The sequence below is a fragment of the Helianthus annuus genome, chromosome 11, assembly GCF_002127325.2.
Source record: "Helianthus annuus cultivar XRQ/B chromosome 11, HanXRQr2.0-SUNRISE, whole genome shotgun sequence".
In the NCBI taxonomy this organism is placed as follows: Eukaryota; Viridiplantae; Streptophyta; class Magnoliopsida; order Asterales; family Asteraceae; genus Helianthus; species Helianthus annuus.
In genome coordinates, this window is record NC_035443.2 from 185,121,350 (window position 1) to 185,146,862 (window position 25,513).

Below are 25,513 nucleotides of genomic sequence, written 5' to 3' on the forward strand. Positions count from 1 at the left end.
GTTCAATTCCTGACATGAGGGTAGATTATGATTAATTTGGTGTAATATAGTAGAGTTATTGTAACATTCGTCATTCAAAAAAAAAATAAATAAATAAATAAAAACCCCGCGACCCTATAAATGATACTCATAAACCCAAACTTATTATGACTCTAATCCTAACAAATAGATAACCCAAATTAACCTATAATTATAAACATTAACAATTAAAAAACAAACCCAAATAAAACCTAGAGTTAATTTCCATTTTAGTCCCTGTGGTTTGGGCTGTTTTCCCAGTTTAGTCCAAATGTTTCATTTTTAACATCTGGATCCAAAAAGGTTTCATCATTGCCATTTTGGTCCAACTGACTTAACTCCATCCATATCTGTTAAGTCTGCCAAGGGCATTTTTGTCATTTCATTTTTCTTTTTATTAACCATTTTTTCTTTATTGCTTTTTCTTTTAAATGAAATTACAAAAATGCCTTTGGCAGACTTAACAGATATGGATGGAGTTAAGTCAGTTGGACCAAAATGGCAACGATAAAACCTTTTTGGATCCAGATGTTAAAAATGAAACCTTTGGATTAAACTGACAAAATGGCCCAAACCACAGGGACTAAAATGGCAATTAACTCTAAAACCTATATAAACCAAACAAAAAAAAGACTCTTTTGCCCCTAGAGTGCAGTTTTGATCAAGTTCAACTCGATCAGCTCCTCATCACGTATGTGGAGTTCTTGAAAAAGGCCGATGGAGATTGGAGAGAGATTACTATCTTCAAGGCGTGAATGCAATAAAAATATATACTATTTTAAAATTTAGTTGTTGGAGTTGTTGATTGAGTACGATTCTGGTGTTAGAATCCAAATCCTAGCGTCTTCTGACTTGTTAGATTAGTATCTTCAAGGCTTGAATGCAATAAAAAGTTGTATTATACATGACATACTGAATTAAATAAAACAAAACTAGAATTACGACCCGCCGCAATGCGGCGGGGATTCTTTAGTTATAACTAAGTCGATTTAGGACGCACACGTTATGTTGAACCTGTCAAACGGGAAAAAATAGACGATGTAAAAACGTTCACCCACACACGCACGTTGCGTCGTGTTAACTCGCAAAATTTAGAACGAAACGTAAAAACCAAAGCATAAAGCGAAAAATTTGTAGAAAATGAAAATTATAAAGGACCAAAGTTGAAAGTAAAAAAAGTTGTGAGGATAGATTTGTAAAAAAATCAAAGCCAAGATTACAACACATAAGTAAAAAAAATCAAAGTGGTTAAATCGCAAAAGATGGAAACTTTTGAATTAGAAATGAAAAATCAAGTTAATGAAAGGGGTTAAATTGTATAAGATGAAAACTTTTGAATTAGAAGTGAAAAATCAAATTAATCAAAGGGGTTAAATTAACAAAGATTAAAACTTTAAACTTAAATTGTCAAAGATTAAAACTTTAGGGTTAAAAGGGAAACAAAGATTAAACTTTAAACTTAACTTGCCAAAGCTTGAAACTTTAGGGTTAGAAATAAAAAATCCATTTTTTTTTGAAAAACTCCCAAAGCCAATTTTACAACTACTATATGCATAAACTTGTTGGTTATTTATAAGGTTTTAATATTCTAGCAATCCGGAAGTTGATATTTTTATTTTCTGGTATCTTAGTGTAAGAAATTCCACCATATTATTGTTGTTGATAGTGACGTCTCTGAGAATTCATGTGTCTTATTCGAGCTCGAAAAATGTGCCTATATGCTTTAACGAAAATTATTTTTTACAATCATATTAGTATTGGGTTGGGCCAAATAAACCTAATGTTAAGTTGGGTAAATTATAAAACATAAAAAGATATTTGATAATGGGCCTCTAGATTGGATTTATATGTGTACAATTTTTTTTAAATAACATATAGAGCGAAGAAGCAAGATTTGCATATGGTGTTCATCGACCTTGAAAAGGCATATGACACTGTCCCACGGCAACTGATTTGGGATAGTTTGGAGGGTCGAGGGCTACCTGGGAAGTATATTGACATAATTAAGGATACATACGATAGAACGGAAACTAGTGTCCGCACGCCTGTGGGGGATACAAACTCCTTTCCTGTGGACGTAGGACTCCATCAAGGATCTGCGTTGAGCCCTTTTCTCTTTGCGGTGGTCTTAGATGAGTTGTCCAACTTGATCCAGGAGCCAGTCCCGTGGTGCATGCTTTTTGCGGACGATATTGTGTTGAGTGCAGAAACTAAACAGTGCCTGAACGCGAGGGTAGAGGAGTGGCGAGTCGCTCTAGAGGGCAAGGGCCTAAGGATTAGTCGATCTAAGACTGAGTATCTACACTGTGATTTCAGTGGTGTAGCCGATGACGATGACACCCAAATCACCATTGAGGATCAATTGGTCCCACAGGCAACTAAATTTAAGTATTTAGGGTCGTTTGTACAAAGGGATGGTGACATAGATAGTGATGTAACCCATCGCATACAGGCTGGCTGGTGTAGATGGAGGGCAGCAAGTGGAGTATTGTGCGATAGGAGATTCCCAACTAAACTAAAGGGGAAGTTTTACAGGGTAGCAGTTAGACCAGCTATGCTATATGGAACAGACTGTTGGGCTATCAAGAAGACACAAGCGCGCAAGATGGAGGTAGCAGAGATGAGGATGCTGAGGTGGATGTGTGGACACACGAGGTTGGATCGAATAAGAAATGAGGTTTTTAGGGAAAGATTAGGAGTGGCTAGTATATCGGATAAGATTAAGGAGGGGAGATTGAGATGGTTTGGGCATGTGAAGCGGAGGCAAATGACGGCACCAGTTAGAGTGGTGGAAACTCTTACTGTGGAGGGGAGGAGAGGAAGAGGGAGGCCCAAACTGACATGGGAAGAGCAGATTAGGCATGATTTACTAGAGTTGCATCTTTCCAAGGACATGGTCCAAGATAGGACTTCGTGGAGGCGTAGGATTAGAGTTAAGGACTTCTAGAGAATATTGCAGTAAGGTCTTAGGGGCATTTTAGGGACGTAGGTTTTCTTATTCTTTAACTGACTTTACCAGCGATTGACTTCTTGTGTTTATGCCGGAATGAGGTTGTATGCTATTATACATGATTTACATTATACTGTGTCACTCTGATCACTTTCTTGGTATAGGTGACTGTTTTTTTCTATATTCTATTTGTCTATATTCTTTGACTTGATGTGTTGGTATGTTGTTCGTCTTGGAGCCGAGGGTCTCTTCTGGAAGCAGCCTCTCTATCCCTAGGGATAGAGGCAAGGTCTGTCTACATCTCACCCTCCCCAGACCCTATAAGTAGCTTTGCTATTTGTGGGATTTACTGGGTATGGTTGTTGGTTGTTGTTGGTATATTCGATATTTTTTTTTTTTAAATCTCGTGCCCCTCGAAATCACGGGCCTTGTGCGGAAGTCCTCCCCGCACACCATTAGAGCCGCCCCTGGTTGTTCATAGATGGTTTATGTTGTTCCAATCACGACGAACCTTGTTTCATCGCACCTATCTGCATTAACGCGATCGACATCAATAATGTTCACGACACCTGCTCTTGTTGATCGACATCACAGAGTGACAAATTTGTTGATCGACAGCACACACTAACTTAATTAGGTTAAATACACCTTTCATTTTATAAACTTCACTTGGTTCGATCAGCATCTTCATATCGAGTTAGATTGACTCTCTTTTTCTTTCAGTTCGATTTACTACTTTCTACGATTTTATAACAAAATATTATCTATGGTATAAGTGGAAGACATATACATGATGGATATGCAAGTTTCAGACACTTGACCCCATAACTATCTACATGATATAACATGACCATGATATCTGATATATATATATATATGATCAATGATTATAAAGTGCCCACTATATATACACTGACAATGCCTACATTCTGATAACAACTTTTGTTGGAAGATCAAAGATCATGAATTTTGTGTCGGAGGTTATGTTGTATGTCAATCCGAGATGTTAATATCATTAGAGTACTGATGCACACTTTGGTTACAGCCGCATACTTCGCTATCTATACCCAATTGATCGATCCTCCAAGTTTCCACTCAACAATGCATTATTTCCATATTGCAATTATTGATATTCTTGTCTAGTTTCAATCCGCACACGTTCTGGGCTATGTGAACCATCCGATTACCACAAGACTTTTTGATCAATAGTCACTCGTGTGGTACGTTAAAGGTCACTCTATAATGTGCATCGACTATTTTCATGTGGCTCTCATACTTTGGTATATTGGTCCTTGTTCATATGCTATATATTTGACCCATAAAATTTGGTTGAAGATTCTTCCAAAATATCTGTAATAACATGCATTTACTTGGGAATATTCCTTGTTGCTCCAATATTCGCTTATTGAAACTCCATTGTTCTTTGTTTTGAGGACAAACACACTTGTAATTTAGTGAAAAATGATAATGATTTTCGCCTTTCACTTCTTGAAAGCCAATTACCTTGCGCAAATTTTGTTTTATCTCATCTTATCGACTAGTAGGGTATTGGTGGGATCCCTAGAGTTTTCTGACAGTGTCACCTTAAAACAATGATAACGGGAGAAAAAAAGCGTTTTGACCCAAGAAATGTGCTAATTCTAAAATTCGGGCAGTATTTATATAAGTGAGTTAATATTCACACATCCTTTCCCTTTATCTTACATATATATATATATATATATATATATATATATATATATATATATAGAGAGAGAGAGAGAGAGAGAGAGATAGTGAAAAGGAATGTGCAAATAAGATCTAGGGATGTGAGAATAATGGAAGCCTTAGGGTGCATGGTATGGGGTTCGTCCCCCTCACGTCTTGCTCCAGCGCCCCCCATTCCCTCCCCCCCCCCCCCAGACGGTGTCCTGAACGTCGGGTATGGGACGTTCAAGCCGTCCCATTAGAGGACAAACCCTCCTCCCAAACACATATATACATACAACATATACATATATATTAGGTCCATCCTCCATTTCCATACCTCAATCCTCTTTGCCACATCCTCACACCCAATCTACGTGGCGCCTATGTGGCGAACCATCCTCCAAGGAAGGACCATCACCATACCGCATAGCCTTATATAATCGCCTACTTATTTGGTGTCAAGTGGGTAGTAATTATTATTATTATTATTATCTCATTGTGATTGTAAGTACGATCATTCTTGAATTCTCTTTTTATGTAAAGTGGAGTTGAATCCACATTGTGGGTAAAAATTCTATATGTAAGTTCGAAAAACCCATACAACTTCTATCTTTTTCTTAATTAAAACATTGAAAACCCTAAACCAAGTTGTGGGAGAATGAAAAAAAATGTAGAACCCTAATTTCAGACATGGGTTTTCCTGGTAAGAAGGGAGTGGAAATAGTTAAGACCAATGATAAAAGTATGATTGATGTTTGAGGCCCCATTGCTTAGAGAAATTCGAATATTTGGTATGGTATGATTAGATAGTGTGACATGCTTGTCCAATGGAATAGTGAATTGGTTGGTACTAAATTAACTTTCTTCACAAAAATCTGCCACGATATATAAAATAGTACCAGAAGAGTTGGCCTTCATATGTGGGATATTGACGGTGCATGTACACTAGGACAAAAGGACAAATTTTAAGGTTAATTTTGAACACTTATATAATCAGAAAAATAATGAGACAATTATACCATGAAGTTACAAAGTGTTCGAACTTCGAGTGATAACAATTGAAGATATAACATGATGGTAAGAATATAGCAACCCAAAGTTTCTTCAAAATATATTACTAGCAAACTTTTTTAACTCACATCATCACATGGGTTTGTTTAATTATATCCATTGGTTAATAACTCGTGTGGTTGTAATGTTTGTGGATTTTGGGATAAGTTTCCTAGGACCATTTTGTAAAAGAGCATTATATTCAAGTTTTTACCAGTAGTGTAAAATTTTTTTTTTTCCGATTTTATACACATGACACCCCTGAACAAGTACGAGGACACCCCTAAAAAATTTTGGGATACCCCTGAGTTGAAGGTCTAGTTCCGCCATCAATGCCGATAACTTTTCGTCATAGGGGATATTTCAATGCTAGTGTAATGGTATAAAGTTCGAGGGTAGTACCGACGGGGTGGGTCCGGAGAAGCTAACAAATTTCCCACTATATTATTCTAAGAATTTGGAGTATGAGGAGAAAGGACATGGGTTGATTAGTGAGACGTTGAGGTTGGAATTCGAGAAGAAGAGCAATGAGCATGGTTAGGGTCGGCGTCGGTAGATGGTTAAGATACATGAATGGTGAGCTTATTTATCGGGGAAGGAGAAGCATGTGAGGTTGGTTTAGTACAAGTGGGAGGAACTATTTCAAGATGCTCATAAGACTTATAAGGGTTTAGATCTTCACTAGTGGGATGGAATTAGGTTGATGGAAATATAAGTAGAAGATGTAGACAATGAAGGTACTATAGATACCAAGCTTAAATCTAATTATGGTCCTTGTCAAATCTAGTGGATCTTTAGCCAATGTTCTACTTCTATCCTAGTTCAACCAAGGAAACTGCATAAGGAAGATTGCGGTTGATACTATGGTCATACCATGTATTAACTGTCTAGTGATCAATTTCAAGGCTCTACCATGAATCGGCTGCCCACACTCTGAACAATATTTCTAGTCTAGCTAAAGTGATAGCCTCGAACTAGATTCTGCAACAAACGCAAATATGAATATGTCGAAGAAAAACAATGAGGTTAAAATACTCATTCTTGAAAATCTTTATAAAAAATTAATGCATAGGTTTACAAATTCATGTGTTGTCTGACAACGTGATCGACCTTAATGATAATAACAATTATTTTGCTGTCTCTCAAATGATTTTATTCATACAACCTTTATTTTGACACATTGACTCACATCTTGCAAACTTAAAAACATAGATGCATTACATTCTTAAGTGATGGTAAATATTTGTAATTGTATATCCACATGTCAAGAACGCTTAGGAAGAGAGGAAAAAAGCTCACAATCTACACATACACTTGTCTATCTAGGGATTACCTCCACATGATCTTTACCTTAATTAGAGATAAGTTATTGGTGATTAATACCAAATTTGGTGAGAATTTATATATAGTTATCTATGTCGTTTTTAGTATAGTTGATAAGTCATTGGTGATCAATACTAATTCTTTGGATGCAAAAGTTCTCAAAATGTAAAATGCTCAAAGCCATAGATTTTTTTTCAATCAACGTGTTCAACATTTGTTGGTAGAGAATAATTAGAACAAAAGGTGGTAAAATCACAACTTTTGGCCAATGAGGTGGTGGTGGAGTGGTAAGCAAGATTTTTTGCTTGGTGTTCTAAGATATCCAAGTTCAATTCCTGGCATCCCCATTATTTTCTGCAGCACCTGATGATGATGAGAGACTAGGTGAAAAGGTGGAGATCGCTAGTTCGATCATTGAACTGAGTGGGTTTTACCCCTCACGCACTGTCGTGCCTTCGGGCGAGTGTTCACGGGCTTCGGCCCTAGGTGAGGGTTTTCCCCGGTTCGGAGGCGAGTGTATCCCGATGTGGTGAATTTTGCCAGTAGCCCATTTAGATGATTCATTAAACTTTTGAATTGAAGTTGTCGCGTGTCACATACTTATATATAATGTGAAAACTTATGATTCCTTTTGTTTTCCTTAAGAAACTCACATTTTTTTCTTAAATATGAAATTCATATGAAAATGTCATTAGTATAAAAATGTCATTAGTTTTAGTTACACTAGTTGGGAACCCGCGCGTTATAGCGAAGTCGACAATACGGGACGAGAACATAATTCAAACTTTAAAACAATAAAAAAATGTAGACAACAAAATCGTAAAAAAAGAAAAGGCTATAAACATTATAATAAAAGTTGCTATAACAAAAATAGAGTCAACCTGTCAACATGGTGTTAACATCGACACATAAAGAGCCCATCAAGTCCTGCACAAATAACACTAAAGATTAATAACTTCAATGCATTAGAGCACCCGGGCTCGTACGTTAATCTATCACGGGAACTTGTTTTAACGCGTTATACACGGCCGCCGGTCACCACCATCACGCGTTAACTTGACAACGCGTGACCACTATCACGCGTTGTATATTGAACTTGTTTGTGGTTTTGTGAGTGGATTTGTTGGTTGGGAGGAAATTGTTGGGTGTGGTGATGAGTGATGACCACCCCCACTTAAAAATGGTTGTGAGTGATGGAAAAATGGTCGATGTCATGGCGAAACTTGATTGGTGCTTGTGAATGATAAATTCTATCCCTAGTGAGTAGTGAACCACCCCTCTCCCCTTATAAGATGCATGACCTGGGTTGAGCCACTAAAAATATACCTAAATGAACAACAAACACAGTACGAACCTATATTACAACAATGATTTTTTCTTTAACATTTTTTGTTTATTATTTATTTCATTTAATATTTTCATTAATCTAATATTTATTATCGCGCCCAAAATAATACTAGTAACTAGGTTATTTCCCCCCGCGTTGCCGCGGTACGTTCTCGTGGGCATTCAGTTGATATCGGTTCGGTTCATTACAGTACTAGTTCGATACATGGACTTGGTATAGAAAATAAGACGTGTTTTATACCGATCGAAAAGATAAATACGAACACCAGTATCGGAACCGATGTTGTTCGAACGATAGGATCGGTTCAAATCGTCACGGTACTTGTACCGATATCCGTTTATTATCGTAGACATAGCTGTATTAAATTATACATGTACCAATGCAAATGTTGTTTGGTAAGGTATGGTAGCGATACTCCGGAGTCTGTGTTAGTTTATCGAAAGAACAAACAATAAAAATAAATACCAATATCGATGTTCAGTCGGTTTCGGTTCACTACGGTAGCAGCATGGAATCAGTTATCAAACAATAAACCACAAAAATAATACAGGTACAAGTACCGATGTTTCATACGATATGGTAGCGAAACCGTGTCATCTTATCGAAATAAAAAAAACAATATAAATAAATACTCGTACTGGTACTTATGTTGTTCGGTTGGTTTCGGTTCAATTTAGTATGATAGCGACATCATATAAGTTCTTAATAAAATTTATATCGCAAAGGTGGAAAAAACCCAATCAGTCTCGGTTCGATTTGGTATGATAGCATCACAATACCTATTCTCAATAAATTTATATCACAATGCTGAAAAAATAAATAAAATATAGAACGCAGGTTTTAATAGAATCAAAAATCAAATTGCGTAACAAATTAAATAGAATTAAAACAACAAAACAATTACTCAAAAAATACAATCACTGGGCACTTGAAATTATATAGAACAGAGGTTATTAAAAACAAAAATCAAATCACATAACAAATTAATATCATTAGATAAATTAAAACAACAAAACAATTACTCTAAAAGTTCGATCACTTCATGGGTACTTGTAATACATCAATAAAATAATTAAAATAAAAAAAACAATTAATATTTAAAAATTCTTAAAACACTATTCATGAAAACTTTATATTAATATATATAACTTGTAATACATCAATATAATAATTAAAATAAAAAAACAATTAATATTTAAAAATTCTTAAAACACTATTCATAAAAACTTTATATTAATAAATATAAATATAAATATAAATATAAATATAAATATAAATATAATATAATATAATGTAGCATAAGTAATACTACATTATTAATACTGCATCAAACACAACCTAACCCAGCAACAAAACGGCCCATAACTAAACCCATTTTCTTAGCCTAACCCAGCAACAAAACGGCCCATAACTAAGCCCGTTTTCTTAGCCCAACGACCACCAAAAGAGAAATGTTTATCATTGTTGGTTTTGTCCTGCCCAACCCATATTACATTTAAACCATTCTTAAACACCGACCCAATTTATTTAATATTAACTGATCTTCACCAATAACTCAATCCTCCACATTCCAATTCAACAATAGTAAAATGCTAGAAAGGTGTTGCACGATGCAGCGAGAAACACAAGTACTGTCAAGGTGTACATTGTTCGGTTGGTTCAGTTATTACCCTCAATCGAAACCGAAGTCATCGGTTAGTCTATTATCGTTATTCGGTTAATCAGTGTGGTTTATTATGTTAGATTGACGGTTTTTGGCTTGGATCGTTTAATATCAATTAATAGTCAAAACCAAACTTGACCTAAAACTTTTGCGTAGAAATACATGATATTAAGGTATAAAAGATGTACAAATATATGAAAAGGAAGAAAAATTTCATAAAATGAAAGTATAAAATATGAAATACATGAACTGCAGGTATAAACACTAGAAATATATGAACATATGAATGGTTCGGTTCAGTTTAGTTAATTTTGGTTAAACAAGGGTATAAAAAAGGATAACTGGATTTGATTAATTCGAGTTTTGGTTAATCGATTTTCAATTAATTCAGTTTTTGGTTTATTTCGTTTCGGTTTCGTCAGTTTTCGATTCGGTTTCGATTAGCGATTTAGTTGTTGCTCACCGTTAGACATTGTTAATCACGTAAGATTTCAATTATTTTTAATAAAAATATGGAAATCCTATACTCAAATTTAAGAGAATAAAATACCCATTTTTATAGTGTATTTTTTTAACGTATTAAGGTACAAAAAGTTATAATCCCGAGGGTTGCTAGTATTATATAATAGGATAAAGTGTAACTACTAACTAATTATTTATGATCTTGTTAAGAATAAACGTCAGTTTACCCACTCCCCTCTTGTGGTTTGACACTACCTCCCTCTTGTGGCTTGACACTGATATCAGTGGCGGATCCAGAATATTTTTTTATGGGTTCACTTTTTTCAGTCGTCAAAACTTTCACAACCAATCGTTAAAATTTTTGGATCGGGTCGGGTCAAATTTCTCACAATCAAATGTTAATATATATTAAGTTTATCTCAAATCTGAGTGACGTCGGATACTCAGGTCTAATTCACGAATGGGGATGCCGGAGGGGGGAGTATCGTCATGCCAGATCTAAAAAATGGAGCTTAAAAATCGATATAACCTATTAATGAAAGGATTGAATTAAACAAAGAGGAACTCAACCAATTAGAGGTGAAGTATACAAAAAAAACCAAACATAATAGAGATCAAAGAGATTAAACATGAACAAAGAAACACTCAACCTTTGGTCATTAGAGGTGAATTAATTTATACAATTCTTTTCAATTATTACCTACCTGAAAAAATGGAACTTATTAGCTTAAAAATCAATAAGTTGTCGCCGGAATATGAGTTCGGAAGGATGTTCAAACGGTAAATTTAATGAGGAGTGTGTGAGATTCCTAAATCTAGTGGTGTGATGCTGGTAGGCGGGTTCTTTTGAGCTTTGAGTAAGAAACCCTAAGGGCAATTTCATAATTTAGGTTTAACATTAAATAAAAGTTCCATAAAAATCGATAGGGACAGGACTCGAAATCAAGACATTAAGTTTAGAAACAGCACAAGAAACCACTGAACTGCCTGAGGTTCTTTGTTATGGGTTCCTTCAAATTTTTATTTATGGGTTCACTTTATATTTATATATAATTCTACTAATTATTCGAAACCGAATGGGTTCCTGAGAACCCGTACTATTCAGCGTAAGTCCGCCCCTGACTGATATAAGTTTACATGCCCCTAAAAAAACATTGGACACTTAAGTCACTCACGTTTGCACTTCGCATTAGTTTACACCACTCCGTCCATGCATTAGTTTGACCGTGATGTTTGTAAGACTCACATGGGTATTATAGTCAATTCACCCTTACCAAACCCCATTTTCTTAAGGCTATAGGGTATGAGGCGGGGGTTTGGGCGTGGGTTGGAGAGAAACGCCAAAATCACCACTCCAGGTGGGCGGGAGTTTAAGGCCGGGCGTGGGGCATGCTAGCGATCCTATGTGGCCGGCTCTTATTGGCTTGTTGGCTAGGGCATAGCGGAACATTTTTAATTTAAAAAAAATGATGTGGCTTGACCACGCCAGCCCAGCCACGCCCACCATACCCCTATGAAACTTGGGTTTGTGTATTGAGTACCCCATATCCACGTGTCAACCCATGCCCTAAACCCCCGCCCCACCATACCCCACGGTATAAATAAAGCCCCACACATTTCCAAACCCACATAACTTTACACACCTAACATTTCCCAATCCACTTACCTCCCAAAACACCATCGGCCACCATATCTTCCCGCCACCATGCACCACTTGTCTCTTCCCGGTCACCACGCACCACCAGCGCATGAACACGCACCACAATCCAGTAACATCAGTGTTCTGAAACCATTCTCATCATGTATGCCAAACCCTTCCCTTCCTGTCGTTCAATGTTTGGAAATTTTAGGTCCGGAAATCGGATCTCGAACTCGGTGATTTCTTGTTTCGGATGGTGTAACGAGTGCGAAATCATGTTACACCACAACTGAGCTAGAGACTACATAAACGGAGATATTAATGTTTAACGGTTCATGTATTGAATCGAGCAGAGTTTCGTTACAAGTTATACACATATGAGCTCTCTCTAGCTCATTCAAGCTTTTAAAAATCCAAGTGACAGTGAACCTATTTATACAGACACAATATACATGACAAACGACAGTGAATATGCCAAACGACAGTGTCACTGTCGTTTGGACTTACACCTAAAGGAAGGTCACATTGATTCTTTACAAACGACAGTGATGATCGACTGTCGTTTGGAACTACCTAACAGTAAACGAAGGTGCATGTTGACTTCTACTCAAATGACAGTGAATGCATTGCATATTAAAATATGGTATAGTTGTTGCATGTTATTGTATAATATCTTCAGGCAATTGACCATGGATATTGTGTCACCTATCATTCACTTGAATCTTGTATCACTTGAAACTTGTACGTCCATTCGAACCGACGAAGGAGCATCATTTGACGTCGGATGCGAACGAACGTCGCTAGCTAGCGACATACAAAAATGCATCAACAGAAATCGTTGAAACCCACCAAAATGCCAATGAACCTACATTGTTTTGTTGTATCATGAAATGTTTTTGGTATTTTACGTTTTACTCGTTCAATCAGTTCATTTGCTTAGTTTATCTTTAATATGTATCTGATACATGTCTGTCTAATATGTAGCTGGGTTTAGGGTAATCAGTCATTAAGGCCACTCATGTGTGTTGGTGTGAATATATTTTTATGTATATTTTAAGCCCTTTTTAACACTTCAGTCAAGTTTTAAATTTACAAAACACTATATTTTACTAACACTAAACACACATATGGGCAAGTGCACCCATCGTGAGCGTAGTATAGCGTTGGTAAGATACCGAGGTCGTCCAAGGACACAAGAGCTTTTAGTACCAGTTTATCCTCAATGTCTAATCAAATCAAAAGTTTAGAAAAAGTTTTAAACATGAAAATAAAAACTAACAATGCTGAAAAATGAAAATAAAATAAAACAGATAGCAAGATGAATCACTTGGATCCGCCTCGCCTTTAGTGTAACCTTTGATGATTTCCGCACTTTTGCACTTTTTAAGAGATTATCTTAGTTATAGAAGTAGGTCCCTCTTTTGAAGGTGACTTGCACTTTTTAAGAGATTATCTTAGTTATAGTAGTAGGTCCCTCTTTTGAAGGTGACGTTACCCTCAACCCAGTAGTTTGAGTCATCAAGGATACAATCCTAAAGGGTCGGAATATTGAAAGATAATTAATTAAGTTATTAATGCGTAATGTGGTAGGCCCCTCTTTTAAATGTGACGTTACCATCGGCTAATTGGTCTGAGTCAGCAGGGATACAATCCCATGTAGCAGGGTTAAAGTATTAATAGAAGTTTACATATTAGGGGATCAAGCTATTTGCACCCCGCCATCCCATATTAGTGGGTATTGAAGGAGGTCCTAGTAAGCTTGACCCGGGTCCTTTCAGGATCTATACATTGAATAAGGCAAGAACCTTACCAAACCATTCCCTTAACCCTCGACCAGGTAGCCAACATATCTCTATATAGACCGTAGATATATGAATGGTGTAAATCTTTTATTTTATATAGATAGTAAAATAATGCCAAGACAGCACAGACAAATGATAAGGAAGTTTCACTTTCAACATAAGAAACCAGTTATTAAAGTCATTAATACAAAACCAAATAAAAAGTGCGAAAAGATTAAAAATCAAAAGTATTACACTAAATGCTTGTGTTCACCAAGTGATGTAAGAGACTTAGGCAAACATGGCCTTTGATGGTCAAGAACTCTTACCATCAATCTTGGATCCCGAGAATATTACACACACTCTATGATGGATGATGGTGGTGGATGTGGGTTGTAGTGGTGGTGGAGTGTGGGTGAAGTGTGAGAGAGGTGGTTTGCCAAGGGATGCCTTTGAAGTGAACCAAGCACCTCTATTTATAGCCTGCACAGAAGCCCGGAGACGGCCCTGTGTCCATTAGGCACGACCCCATGTCCATGCACTTTCTCTTTTTTCATTAATTGCAATTTTTTTGCATTAGCTCCACACTCCCCCGTGTCCGCTGGGCACGGCCCCGTGTGCAGAAGCGTATCTGTACTATCAAGATTTGCTTGGATTCTGCAAATCTTAGCGTTGACCACGGCCGTGTTGAGCTGGGCACGCCCCTGTGTCGGGAATAGAAGCTTCTATTGCTTTGTCTTTTCTGCAGACACCTGGCCACGCCCCCGTGTCCGCTGGGCACGGGGCCGGTCAACCTTCTGTTCACTTTTTTTTTACTTGGGAAGATGCTGTCGAGGGGTCGAGCATGCCACGTTTATTCCTTTTCTTGTAATTATGTTAGATTTTGCTGCATATTTGCTCCTTTTGTTCATTTACGCTCATTTAATCCTGAAAATACAAAAGGAAGACAAAAGCACACTTTTTCCAACATTAGTACTAAAAATGGTTAGTTTTATGCCTCAATTGATGTTTTTTATATGTTGCATTTTATACACATCAAATACCCTCACACTTGAATCTTTGCTTGTCCTCAAGCAAAACTCTTTATAATGTGGCTTACACTCCCAAATGGGATTGGTAGAAGAGAAGTTTTTGGGCTTGTCTTTAGTGTCGGGAATCCAAGATCTCTATTAGGCTTTTATTTTTATGTTATTTACAATCCTATTCGTTGTGATTTATTTAGAATGTTTCATAAGAGAAATTACTTATTTGGGCATAACATGCCTCTTTAAAATTTCATTTATATGCAAGTTCACATACCTCACGGGAGATCACTTAACACTCGGCCAAAGATGTATTTGTGAGACACTCGAGACCGGCATGGAACTTACTTCTACCATATGCTTGCCAAGCAATCAATCCTCCTCCTTTTTAACTATACACCTTTGTAAATATCAAGAGGACTTGGGGAAGGGTTAGTCTTGGGTTAAAGGTAGGTGGTTTTGGGTTAGTGGTTAGTAAAAAGGGCGAAAGGTGTAAAAAGCGTCGGTCGTCGTAAAACTTTTTGCTTTTGTGACTTTTTATTCGAACGAAGCCTTTTCAAACAAAGTTTCTTTTGAGGAACTTGTTTGTTTATTGCTATACTTCATTTTTTTATAAGGAATGTCACATGAAAACCGAGCTTTTTACTAAAATAAAGGGTTAAAAATAAAAAGGGTCTTGGTGGGTAAAGGGTGTTTGTTTTGTGGGTTTAGAAACGAAAAGATTTAGGCTTAAAGGGGTTAACTAGGGGGATCTTGGGTAGGTGGTAAAAAATGAAAAATAATGGTGTTGAAAAGAAAAAGGGTTAGTCCTAATGCCTCCATCATTTACTTACTTGGGTTTAAGTTGGTAAGAACTGGGAATGTATCGTCATGGCAAGTTCTAGAGTCGTAAGAAACCAAGCGGCTATTCACAGAAGAAACGAAAAATGAGCATTTAATTTAAAGATGTGTATTTGTATGCTCAATAAAGGCTCAAAACTCACTTTTTTTGGGAATGAGTTTTTAATGTGATCAAGTATATATAATCAAATTTTAACTAGATTTGCCATGCCGTTTCATAATTTTCTTATGTTGGTTCTTTTTATCACGACGCTATTGGTTGTAAATTTGTAAAAATATAACCTTTTTAGAACTTTTTATTCCCAAATTAAACCAAGACAAGTAAAAAAAAATGAAGAGTTTTTGAAAAAAATTTGGGGTGATTAGCGGTTCGAATAGAGTTTTGTGTAAGGCTTGTTATTAGGACTTGCAAAATTCAAGATTTTAGCGTCCCCCCACACTTAAATTACACATTGTTCTCAAAGTGTCCCAGAAATAAGTTTTTAGACTTTTTAAATGTGTAAAAAGGGGTTAAAAGCAAAATTTTATGTTACTGGGCACTTAGACACGGGCCCGTGGTGACCGGGCACGGCCCCGTGTTCAGATTGCAAGTATCATAATTAACAGAAGGATGGGCACGGGGGCGTGTTAAGTGAAAACGGCCCCGTGTCCAGTTACTTGAACTGGGCATTTTCTGCAGATCCTTGAGCACGGGGCGTGTTGGCTGAGCACGGCCCCGTGCTGAACTTGCTGTAATGAAGAAAAATTGTCGGGTGGCTCTGTTTTTGTGCATGGGGTGTGGGTTCAAGTTTCCCTTAGTGACCTCCATCATCTCGAGTGTGTTTTATCTAATACAACATCATCCAAACACCATTTAGTAATTAAAGACCATCATTTCATTAAAGAGTGAATTACATAACATCCTAGAAAATAAAAGCATAAACTAAATCTTAGATAAGTAGGTCAGTAAACGCAAGAAATCTAAAACCACAAAGAAGTCCTAGCCTATAGTTTATTTTAAGAGAAAAATTTCCGAGAAAGATAACTCTCGGTTGAATGTGGCTTGAAGACTTCTTCTCCGGGAATGGCCCATCATACATCGTTGAGCCATTCCTCTATCTCCCGAGGGAGAAGAAAGGCGGGCTCATTGGCGTCTTCTATTAGAGGGGGTGTGACTTCCACTGGAACTTTTTGTTGATTTTCATAAGTAGGTTCCGCGGGGATGTCATCCCACCCGGTGGGGTTAACGACTCCAAGTGCTAGGTTCCAATCCTCTTGGGGAAGGATTGGTTCCATGGGAGGTGTTACAAGAAAGTTCAACCTATGGTGCAAGATGTTGATTTCTTGAAAACTGTTTTCTAGCCCCACCGTGAGATAATTAATACGGTCGATTAGGACTTCTTCTACGGATGTCATTTAATCGAGAGCTTCCCGCAATGCCATCACATAGCGCACAAGAGTTGCTTCGATGGAAGGCCTTCATTCCCTACAACTGTTTCTTGAATGTGCTGAAGAGGTTCCACTATTCTGGCTTGACATTCTACGAAAAACAAGTCAAAAAAAGTTCAATTTAATGAAACAGTACCTTGGACACGGCCCCGTGCTCACTGAGCATGGCCCCGTGTTCACTTCTCTGCAGATTTTTGAAACAAGGAATCTTAGTGCTTTAAATTATTTTCTGACTTTTGAAGCATTTTAAGCAAAAATAACTTAAAACAGTGTTGTAAAACTTTTTTTTAACAAGATTCTTTAAATAAAAACCTAACAAATATTACAATAAAGCTTGAAAACATAGAGATTTCAAACTTTAATGAAGGTTTTGAGGAGAAAAATGAAGAAGAAGGCAATGGACAAAAGTAGAAAAGACAAGATGGTTGTTGAGAACCTTCTTTAGAATATACCTAGTATGGTATATGTGAAGATCCCACCAGATCTTTGTCTTTGGAATGGGTCCAAGAGTGCAGGAATCTTGCTGCATTTATAGAAAACGACAGCACGCTGGACACGGCCCCGTGTACAGACAAGATTCTGACACTTTTTGTCCGTATTCTGACCAAAAGTCAGACGGGAATCTTTTGGTGCACACGGGGGCGTGCTGACCTGGACACGGCCCCGTGGCTAGAAGTGTTTATGAAGTTTCGTCTATTTTCAAGGAGTTTATCCGGATTGGGTGGTTCTTTACTAGACGGAACAACACCGAAGTGCCTAAGATACCTAAGTTGCCCTAGTTTTGGACATGAACGCAAGAGGTTATCGGAAAGGGTGATTGTTAAGCTAAATGCCGGTGGGCAAAACCAACCTTTATTTCCCTTATCTGGGCTCTCGTTAAAGAAGGTGTATGTTGAATTGCTCAGGTCTATGTATGCATCGGCGGACACCGATGGGGAGTCCTTCACGGCACAATCGACACAGGCACGACTATCGCTCAAGTCCTCGCAAGAGTTAGAGGTGATTTCGGGAGCAACGATGTTGTTATAATCCGAATGCGATCTCAACAATTCTCATTGATTGTTGTCTTGAGATGAATTAGTTATATCCACTCAAGTTCTTTTATCCATCGGAGAATTAGTTCTTCCATTTGAAATCATTCTTCAAGAATCATTTCATCTCGAAGGGATGATTGAGAGCATTAGAGGGAGAGATAGGGATTGTTTTTACTTTCGCCCATCTTAAGGCTACAGGAAAACAATGGGTCTATATAGTGGGGATTGTAATTTAAAAAATAACATTTTAAATCTTCATGAGTTCCGCCACATATTTGACACCACGTACCATAAGAGGAGCGAAAATAAAAATTATCAGTATCACTCATGATTGCGTCAGAAATTACCAGCCGTCGGGATCTTACGGCTCTGTTTTCAGTATCTGAAGCTTGGGCACGGGGCGTGTTTAGTGGTCACGGCCCCGTGTTCAGCTACTGTCTGACTTAAAACAGGATTGCCAGTACCAAAGATTGGGCACGAGATGTGTTCAGCGGGCACGGCCCCGTGCTAAGCTTCTGCAGAAATTGAAAATTCTAGAAAAATCCTAAAAAAAACAGAAAAACAAGAAAAACGATTAGGCCGTCGATTCATAACTTTCTTAAAATCCTTGTGTCCCTGGCAACGACGCCAAAAACTTGATGTGTGTTGGTGTGAATATATTTTTATGTATATTTTAAGCCCTTTTTAACACTTTAGTCAAGTTTTAAATTTATAAAACACGATATTTTACTAACACTAAACACACATATGGGCAAGTGCACCCATCATGAGCGTAGTATAACGTTGGTAAGATACCGAGGTCGTTCAAGGACACAAGAGCTTTTAGTACCGGTTTATCCTCAACGTCTTATCAAATCAAAAGTTTAGAAAAAGTTTTAAACATAAAAATAAAAACTAAAAATGCTGATAAATAAAAATAAAATAAAACAGATAGACAAGATGAATCACTTGGATCCGACTCGCCTTTAGTGTAACCTTTGATGATTTCCACACTTTTGCCCTTTTTAAGAGATTATCTTAGTTATAGTAGTAGGCCCCTCTTTTAAAGGTGACGTTACCCTCAACCCAGTCGTTTGAGTCAGCAAGGATACAATCCTAAAGGGTTGGAATATTGAAAGATAATTAATTAAGTTATTAATGCGTAGTGTGGTAGGCCCCTCTTTTGAAGGTGACGTTACCCTCGGCTAAGTGGTTTGAGTCAGCAGGGATACAATCTCAAGTAGCCGGGTTAAAGTATTAATAGTAGTTTACATATGAGGGAATCAAGCTATTCGCAACCCCGCCATCCAATACCAGTGGAGGTCCTAGTAAGCTTGACCCAGGTCCTTGAAGGATCTATACATTGAACAAGGCAAGAACCTTACCAAACCATTCCCTTAACCCCTGACCAGGTAGCCAACATATCTCTATATAGACCGTAGAGATATGAATGGTGTAAATCTTTTATTTTATATAGACAGTAAAATAACGCCAAGACACCACGGACAAATGATAAGGAAGTTTCACATTCAACATAAGAAACTAGTTATTAAAGTCATTAATACAAAACCAAATAAAAAGTGCGAAAAGATTAAAAATCAAAAGTATTACACTAAATGCTTGTCTTCACCAAGTGATGTAGGAGATTTAGGCAAACATGGCCTTTGATTGTCAAGAACTCTTACTATCAATCTTGGATCCCGAGACTACTACACACACTCTATGATGGATGATGGATGATGGTGGTAGATGTGGGTTGTAGTGGTGGTGGAGTGTGGGTGAAGTGTGAGAGAGGTGGTTTGCCAAGGAATGCGTTTGAAGTGAACCAAGCACCTCTATTTATAGCCTGCACAGAAGCCCGAACACGGCCCTGTGTCCTTGCACTTTCTCTTTCTTCATTAATTGCAATTTGTCTGCATTAGCTCCACACGCCCCCGTGTCCGCTGGGCACGACCCCGTGTGCAGAAGCGTATCTGTACTATCAAGATTTGCTTGGATTCTGCGAATCTTAGCATTGACCACGACCGTGTTGAGCTGGGCACGCCCTCGTGTCGGGAATAGAAGCTTCTATTGCTTTGTCTTTTCTACAGACACCTGGCGACGCCCCCGTGTCCGCTGGGCACGTGGCCGTGGTCAGCCTTCTGTTCACTTGTTTTTGCTTGGGAATATGCTGTCGAGGGGTCGGGCAAGCCACATTTATCCCTTTTCTTGTAATTATGTTAGATTTTGCTGCATATTTGCTCCTTTTGTTCATTTACGCTCATTTAATCCTGAAAATACAAAAGGAAGACAAGAGCACACTTTTTCCAACATTAGTACTAAAAAAAGGTTAGTTTTGTGCCTCAATTGATGTATTTTATATGTTGCATTTTACACACATCAGCCACCTGGTGATGCATGTCCGTTTGTTTTTATGGTGTTTGAACAACCTGACTATTGACTTGGTTTATGAAGCAAGGAACGGGGAAGAGCAATCATGGTAACGAGGAAGCACAGATTGTTGCAGATCGTTAATGGTAGTCAGGATTTGGAGAAAACGCCTAAAAGTATGTATCGGTGAGAACGATTTTTGGTGTTGACATGTGGGTTGGTGCTTACTTACACTAAGGGTAATATTGTCAAAAAGCCAATGCACATGCCACTCACATGCCAAAGATCATGCAAGTCACATGCATATTTCATCATCTTTTTTAAAACTCCCGTAACTTTTTATAGGTGATTATTTATTAAAAAAAATTACACCATAAAATTGAGTGTTTTATGATCTACAATACCTTATACATTTTTTCTACAGAACCCAATATATATATATATATAGAGTAGGAGTTGGGTGGAAAGTCTATTTTTCCTAGAAAGTCTAGGAAGGAATAAGAATTGGACATGTGTCATTGAGGGATTTTAAGTAGAAGGGCTATCATGTAATTTCACATTTTAATATTATTTTTGGAATGTATCTTCATTAACTAAAATTCCATGATTTTTGGAATTTTTATTATTTTCGAATTAAAATCTGGAAGTCAATGTGTTCATTAACTAAAATTCCATGTCACATTACATCGCATATTCCATTGTTCAGAAGATTACTGGAATTTATCAGCATGTTCTTGGTGCTGTGTTTTAACAGTTTACATGGCTAAAGTCAATTTTTTATAGATCCCACAATATAAAGATGATAAAACACAGGGTATGAATCTGATTGCTATTAAAACACAACTGTATGAATCTCAATGCTAAAACACAACTGTATGAATCTGATTGCTGTTAAAACACAACTGTATGAATCTGAATGCTAAAACATAAGTGTATGAATCTGCTTGCTGTTAAAACACAACTGTATGAATCTGTTTGCTGTTAAAACACAACTGTATGAATCTGAATGCTAAAACACAACTGTATGAATCTGCTTGTTGTTAAAACACATCTGTATGAATCTGGATGCTAAAACACAACTGTATGAATCTGAATGCTAAAACACAACAGTATGAATCTGCTTGCTGTTAAAACACATCTGTATGAATCTGCTTGCTGTTAAAACACAACTGTATGAATCTGTTTGCTGTTAAAACACATCTGTATGAATCTGAATGCTAAAACACAACAGTATGAATCTGCTTGCTGTTAAAACACATCTGTATGAATCTGCTTGCTGTTAAAACACAACTGTATGAATCTGTTTGCTATTAAAACACATCTGTATGAATCTGAATGCTAAAACACATCTGTATGAATCTGCTTGCTGTTAAAACACAACTGTATGAATCTGTTTGCTGTTAAAACACATCTGTATGAATCTGAATGCAAAAACACAACTGTATGAATCTGCTTGCTGTTAAAACACATATGTATGAATCTGGATGCTAAACCACAACTGTATGAATCTGCTTGCCGCTAAAACACAACTGTATTAATTTGCTTGCTGTTAAAACACATCGTCAAGAAAACGAAGATGATAAGAACAATATTTGAATGGTGATGATGAACTTGGAGATGGTGGAGATTGGAGAAGTGTTTTAATTTGATCCGGTGCTCTCCATCGTTTCTAAAGTTATCTTCTTCCATGATTGTAGTTATTTTTGGTAGGGATTGGGGTTTCCAAGATGGGTTTGGAGAGAAAGAGAGGGAAAATCGCTTAAATTTAGGAACTGGGCGGTTATCTAATTGATTTAAAACACGACCATTGACAAAATTGCCCCTACTCATTTAAAACAATCAATTAATTAAACTCAAATATTACAAGATTGCCATTGATTTAATCTCAACCCTTAAACACACCAATCGGATGGACCAGATCGCTTCCCAGACTTTCTAGGAAAAACACACTTTCCGTGAGTGTTTTATGATCTACAATACCTTATACATTTTTTCTACAGAACCCAATATATATATATATATATATATGTATATATATATATATATATGTATATATATGTATATATATATATGTATATATATATATATATATACATATATATATATATATATATATATATATATATATATATATATATATATATATATATATATATATATATATATATATATATATATATATATATATATATATATATATGCTAGGAGTTGGCCAGAAAGTCTAAATTTCCTAAAAAGTGTAAAAAGTCATAAAACACAATAATGTCAACCATAAAACACACCAAAAACCCACAAATAATATGATGAAGATTACTAAAACATCATGTATGTGGGTTTTGTGTTGTGTTTTAGATGTTAAGGCTTTGATTATGGAATGACAAATATTATTGTGTTTTATGTTGTTTAGCATTTTGTGTTTTATATTCATAGTTCTACGATGGTGCGTTTGAAGTTTTTATGGACTATTAGAGTTTGAATATGGTGTTTTAGTAATATTCATTCTATTATTTGTGAGTTTTAGGTGTGTTTTATGCCTGAAATTATCGTGTTTTATGACTTTTTACACTTTTTAGGAAAAACACACTTTCCGTAGGATCCCCACTCTATATATATATATATATAGGGTAAGGTCCATTTGAGAACCACCCTTATTGTGAGAACCCCGAGAACCAATGTGAATATAAAAAAATACCTAAAAAATCCAAAAAACCCACAATTTTTTTTTAATAAAAATCGCTATATTTCGTTACAAAAAAAAAAACTTTTTTTTTCGAGTATCAGTTATGGATGCACATGTGTATATATCATTTCTTAGACAAATTCCATAATATATTACGAGTAGTAAAAAAATACACTTTCATTTACACTACCATATGTAATACATTACTTTTTTATATTACCAATATTAAAAATGCACATGTGCATCTATATGTATCAACATGAAATAAGGTGTTTTGGTACAAAAAGTTTGTGATTTTAAATGATGAAGTAAGCTCATATACATTTGTTTTGGTTAGTTATATCTAGTCGTTGAAGGTTTGATTATATTTGTCACTTTATGATGTAATATGTTATTTGGATGGTATAAAGGGTGTTGATGTACATATAATAAAGTGAAATATTGGTAATAATATTGTATTATGGATGGTAAAAAGCAATGGTATTGGATTACGGATGGTAGGAGGTAATGGTAGTGTAGTATGGATAGTATGATAGATGAAAGGGAATGTGTATTCAAAGTGGTGTAAGTGGTGTACTAAAACACATTATAACATGTTCATATATATAGATGCACACGTGTCTAGTGTTGTTAATGTTATAACAAGTTCATACATATAGATACACATGTGCCTTTCTATTATTGTTAATGTAATAAGTAGTGTATATGAACGGTAGTGTAAATGAAAGTGCAATTGTCTGATATTTGTAATGAATTACAGAATTTGTCAAAGAAATGATACATATGCATATGTGCATGGATAACTGTTACTCGAATTTTTTTTTGAATTTTTTTATTATTGACGAAATATAGCGATTTTTCCAAAACAAATAGTAAAAAAAAAATTTTTTGGGTGGTTTTTAGATTTTTTTTTGGTATTTTTTGGTTGTGCTCACATTGGTTCTCGCAATAAATTAGGGTGGTTCCTAACGGATCATTCTCCTATATATATATATATGTGTGTGTGTGTGTATTTTGATAACTTATCATGACTTAATCTAGGTATTTTAGCTTAATCTAGGAACTTAATGTTTGAAATTTAATCTTGGTAATTATAACTTTTGGTAATTTGTTTTATATAAATATTTGGTGATGATTAGATATTTTGATTTGATGTAATATATGTGTATTGTATGGTGATTTGATGATGTTTTTGGGATTATATAGTGACTTCTTGTGGATTAGAAAAAGCAGGATACTTTTGCCACTAAAAAAACATGATTAGAAAAAGCAGGATACATCATAACCCGCATTTAAAGATATAATCAGCGGATATATATAAGTAATATTTGAGTTCACGTGTAGAATAATACTGGAATATGACACTCATAAATATTGTAATCAACATCTTTAAACATAAAATATTTTGAATTATCTGACTTATATTTAAATAGAACCCGACAAAAACCCATTCTTTAAGCTAGTGAAAATGTCATTCGAACCTCAACCTGTATCTGAAACACTCGAAGACTGGGACTTCGACGAACCTCAACCTGTATCTAAAACACTCGAAGACTGGGACTTCTACGGAACACTCGCTTTGCCAAAAAACGAGGTTGGTGTTAATATAGTGTCTCGTCTAGAGTATCATTTGCAAAGTAAACTCCTTTGCAAAGAAGAAGTTTTGGATGTTGTTTTGATCCCCACAACAGATGAAGCCTCTTCGTCTAATCATCACAAAGTATCGTTATATAAAGGCAACTCAACCTTTATGTTAACAAACTGTCAAGATATTTTAAAAGATTATCATTTAAAGGCGAGTGATATAGTTATGTTCCAACTTAAGGAAGTCAAAGGCGAAGATTTGTATGTTTATTTCTCGTTTCTCAGGAACTCAATAGGCGATGAACATAAGAACTCGCAGAGCGATGAACATAGTAATAATTCACAAGAACATAAGAATTCATAGAGCGATGAAGACGATCACCCGATTAATGATCGATGAAGTCATGAATATAGTAATACATACACACGTTTCTATGATCTATAATCTATATCTATATCTATCTATAATACTATATAAAGCATTTGACATGTACACAAATGTAATTTCCATACAATTTTTAAGACGTCGGCCCAAGAGTCATCCTTTGTTTCTCTAAATTTTTATCCCTTCTCCCAAAACTTTGCCCCCCAATGTTATCAAACCTAATTGAACTCAAGAACTCAATAAGAACTCACAGAGCGATGAACATTTT

General features: G+C 36.2%; 1 protein-coding gene across 1 annotated transcript; it reads left to right on the forward strand.

Moving 5' to 3' along the window:
* The first annotated feature begins 1,918 nt into the window (after positions 1–1,918).
* On the forward strand, positions 1,919–25,224 carry LOC110888973. Its single transcript, XM_022136465.1, has 3 exons — positions 1,919–2,652; positions 20,681–20,772; positions 24,710–25,224. The coding sequence occupies exons 1-3, from the start codon at positions 1,919–1,921 to the stop codon at positions 25,222–25,224; spliced, it is 1,341 nt and encodes a 446-aa protein (XP_021992157.1).
* Positions 25,225–25,513: the final 289 nt, after the last annotated feature.

What these genes read in the sequence shown, in the direction of transcription:
- LOC110888973 (XM_022136465.1), top strand. Translation starts at nt 1,919, where the DNA reads ATGGTGTTCATCGACCTTGAAAAGGCATATGACACTGTCCCACGGCAA. An exon ending in GCAGAGATGAGGATGCTGAG is followed by an intron (nt 2,653 to 20,680) that starts GTGGATGTGTGG and finishes TGGTTTATGAAG; the next exon opens with CAAGGAACGGGGAAGAGCAA. An exon ending in TTTGGAGAAAACGCCTAAAA is followed by an intron (nt 20,773 to 24,709) that starts GTATGTATCGGT and finishes ATATTTAAATAG; the next exon opens with AACCCGACAAAAACCCATTC.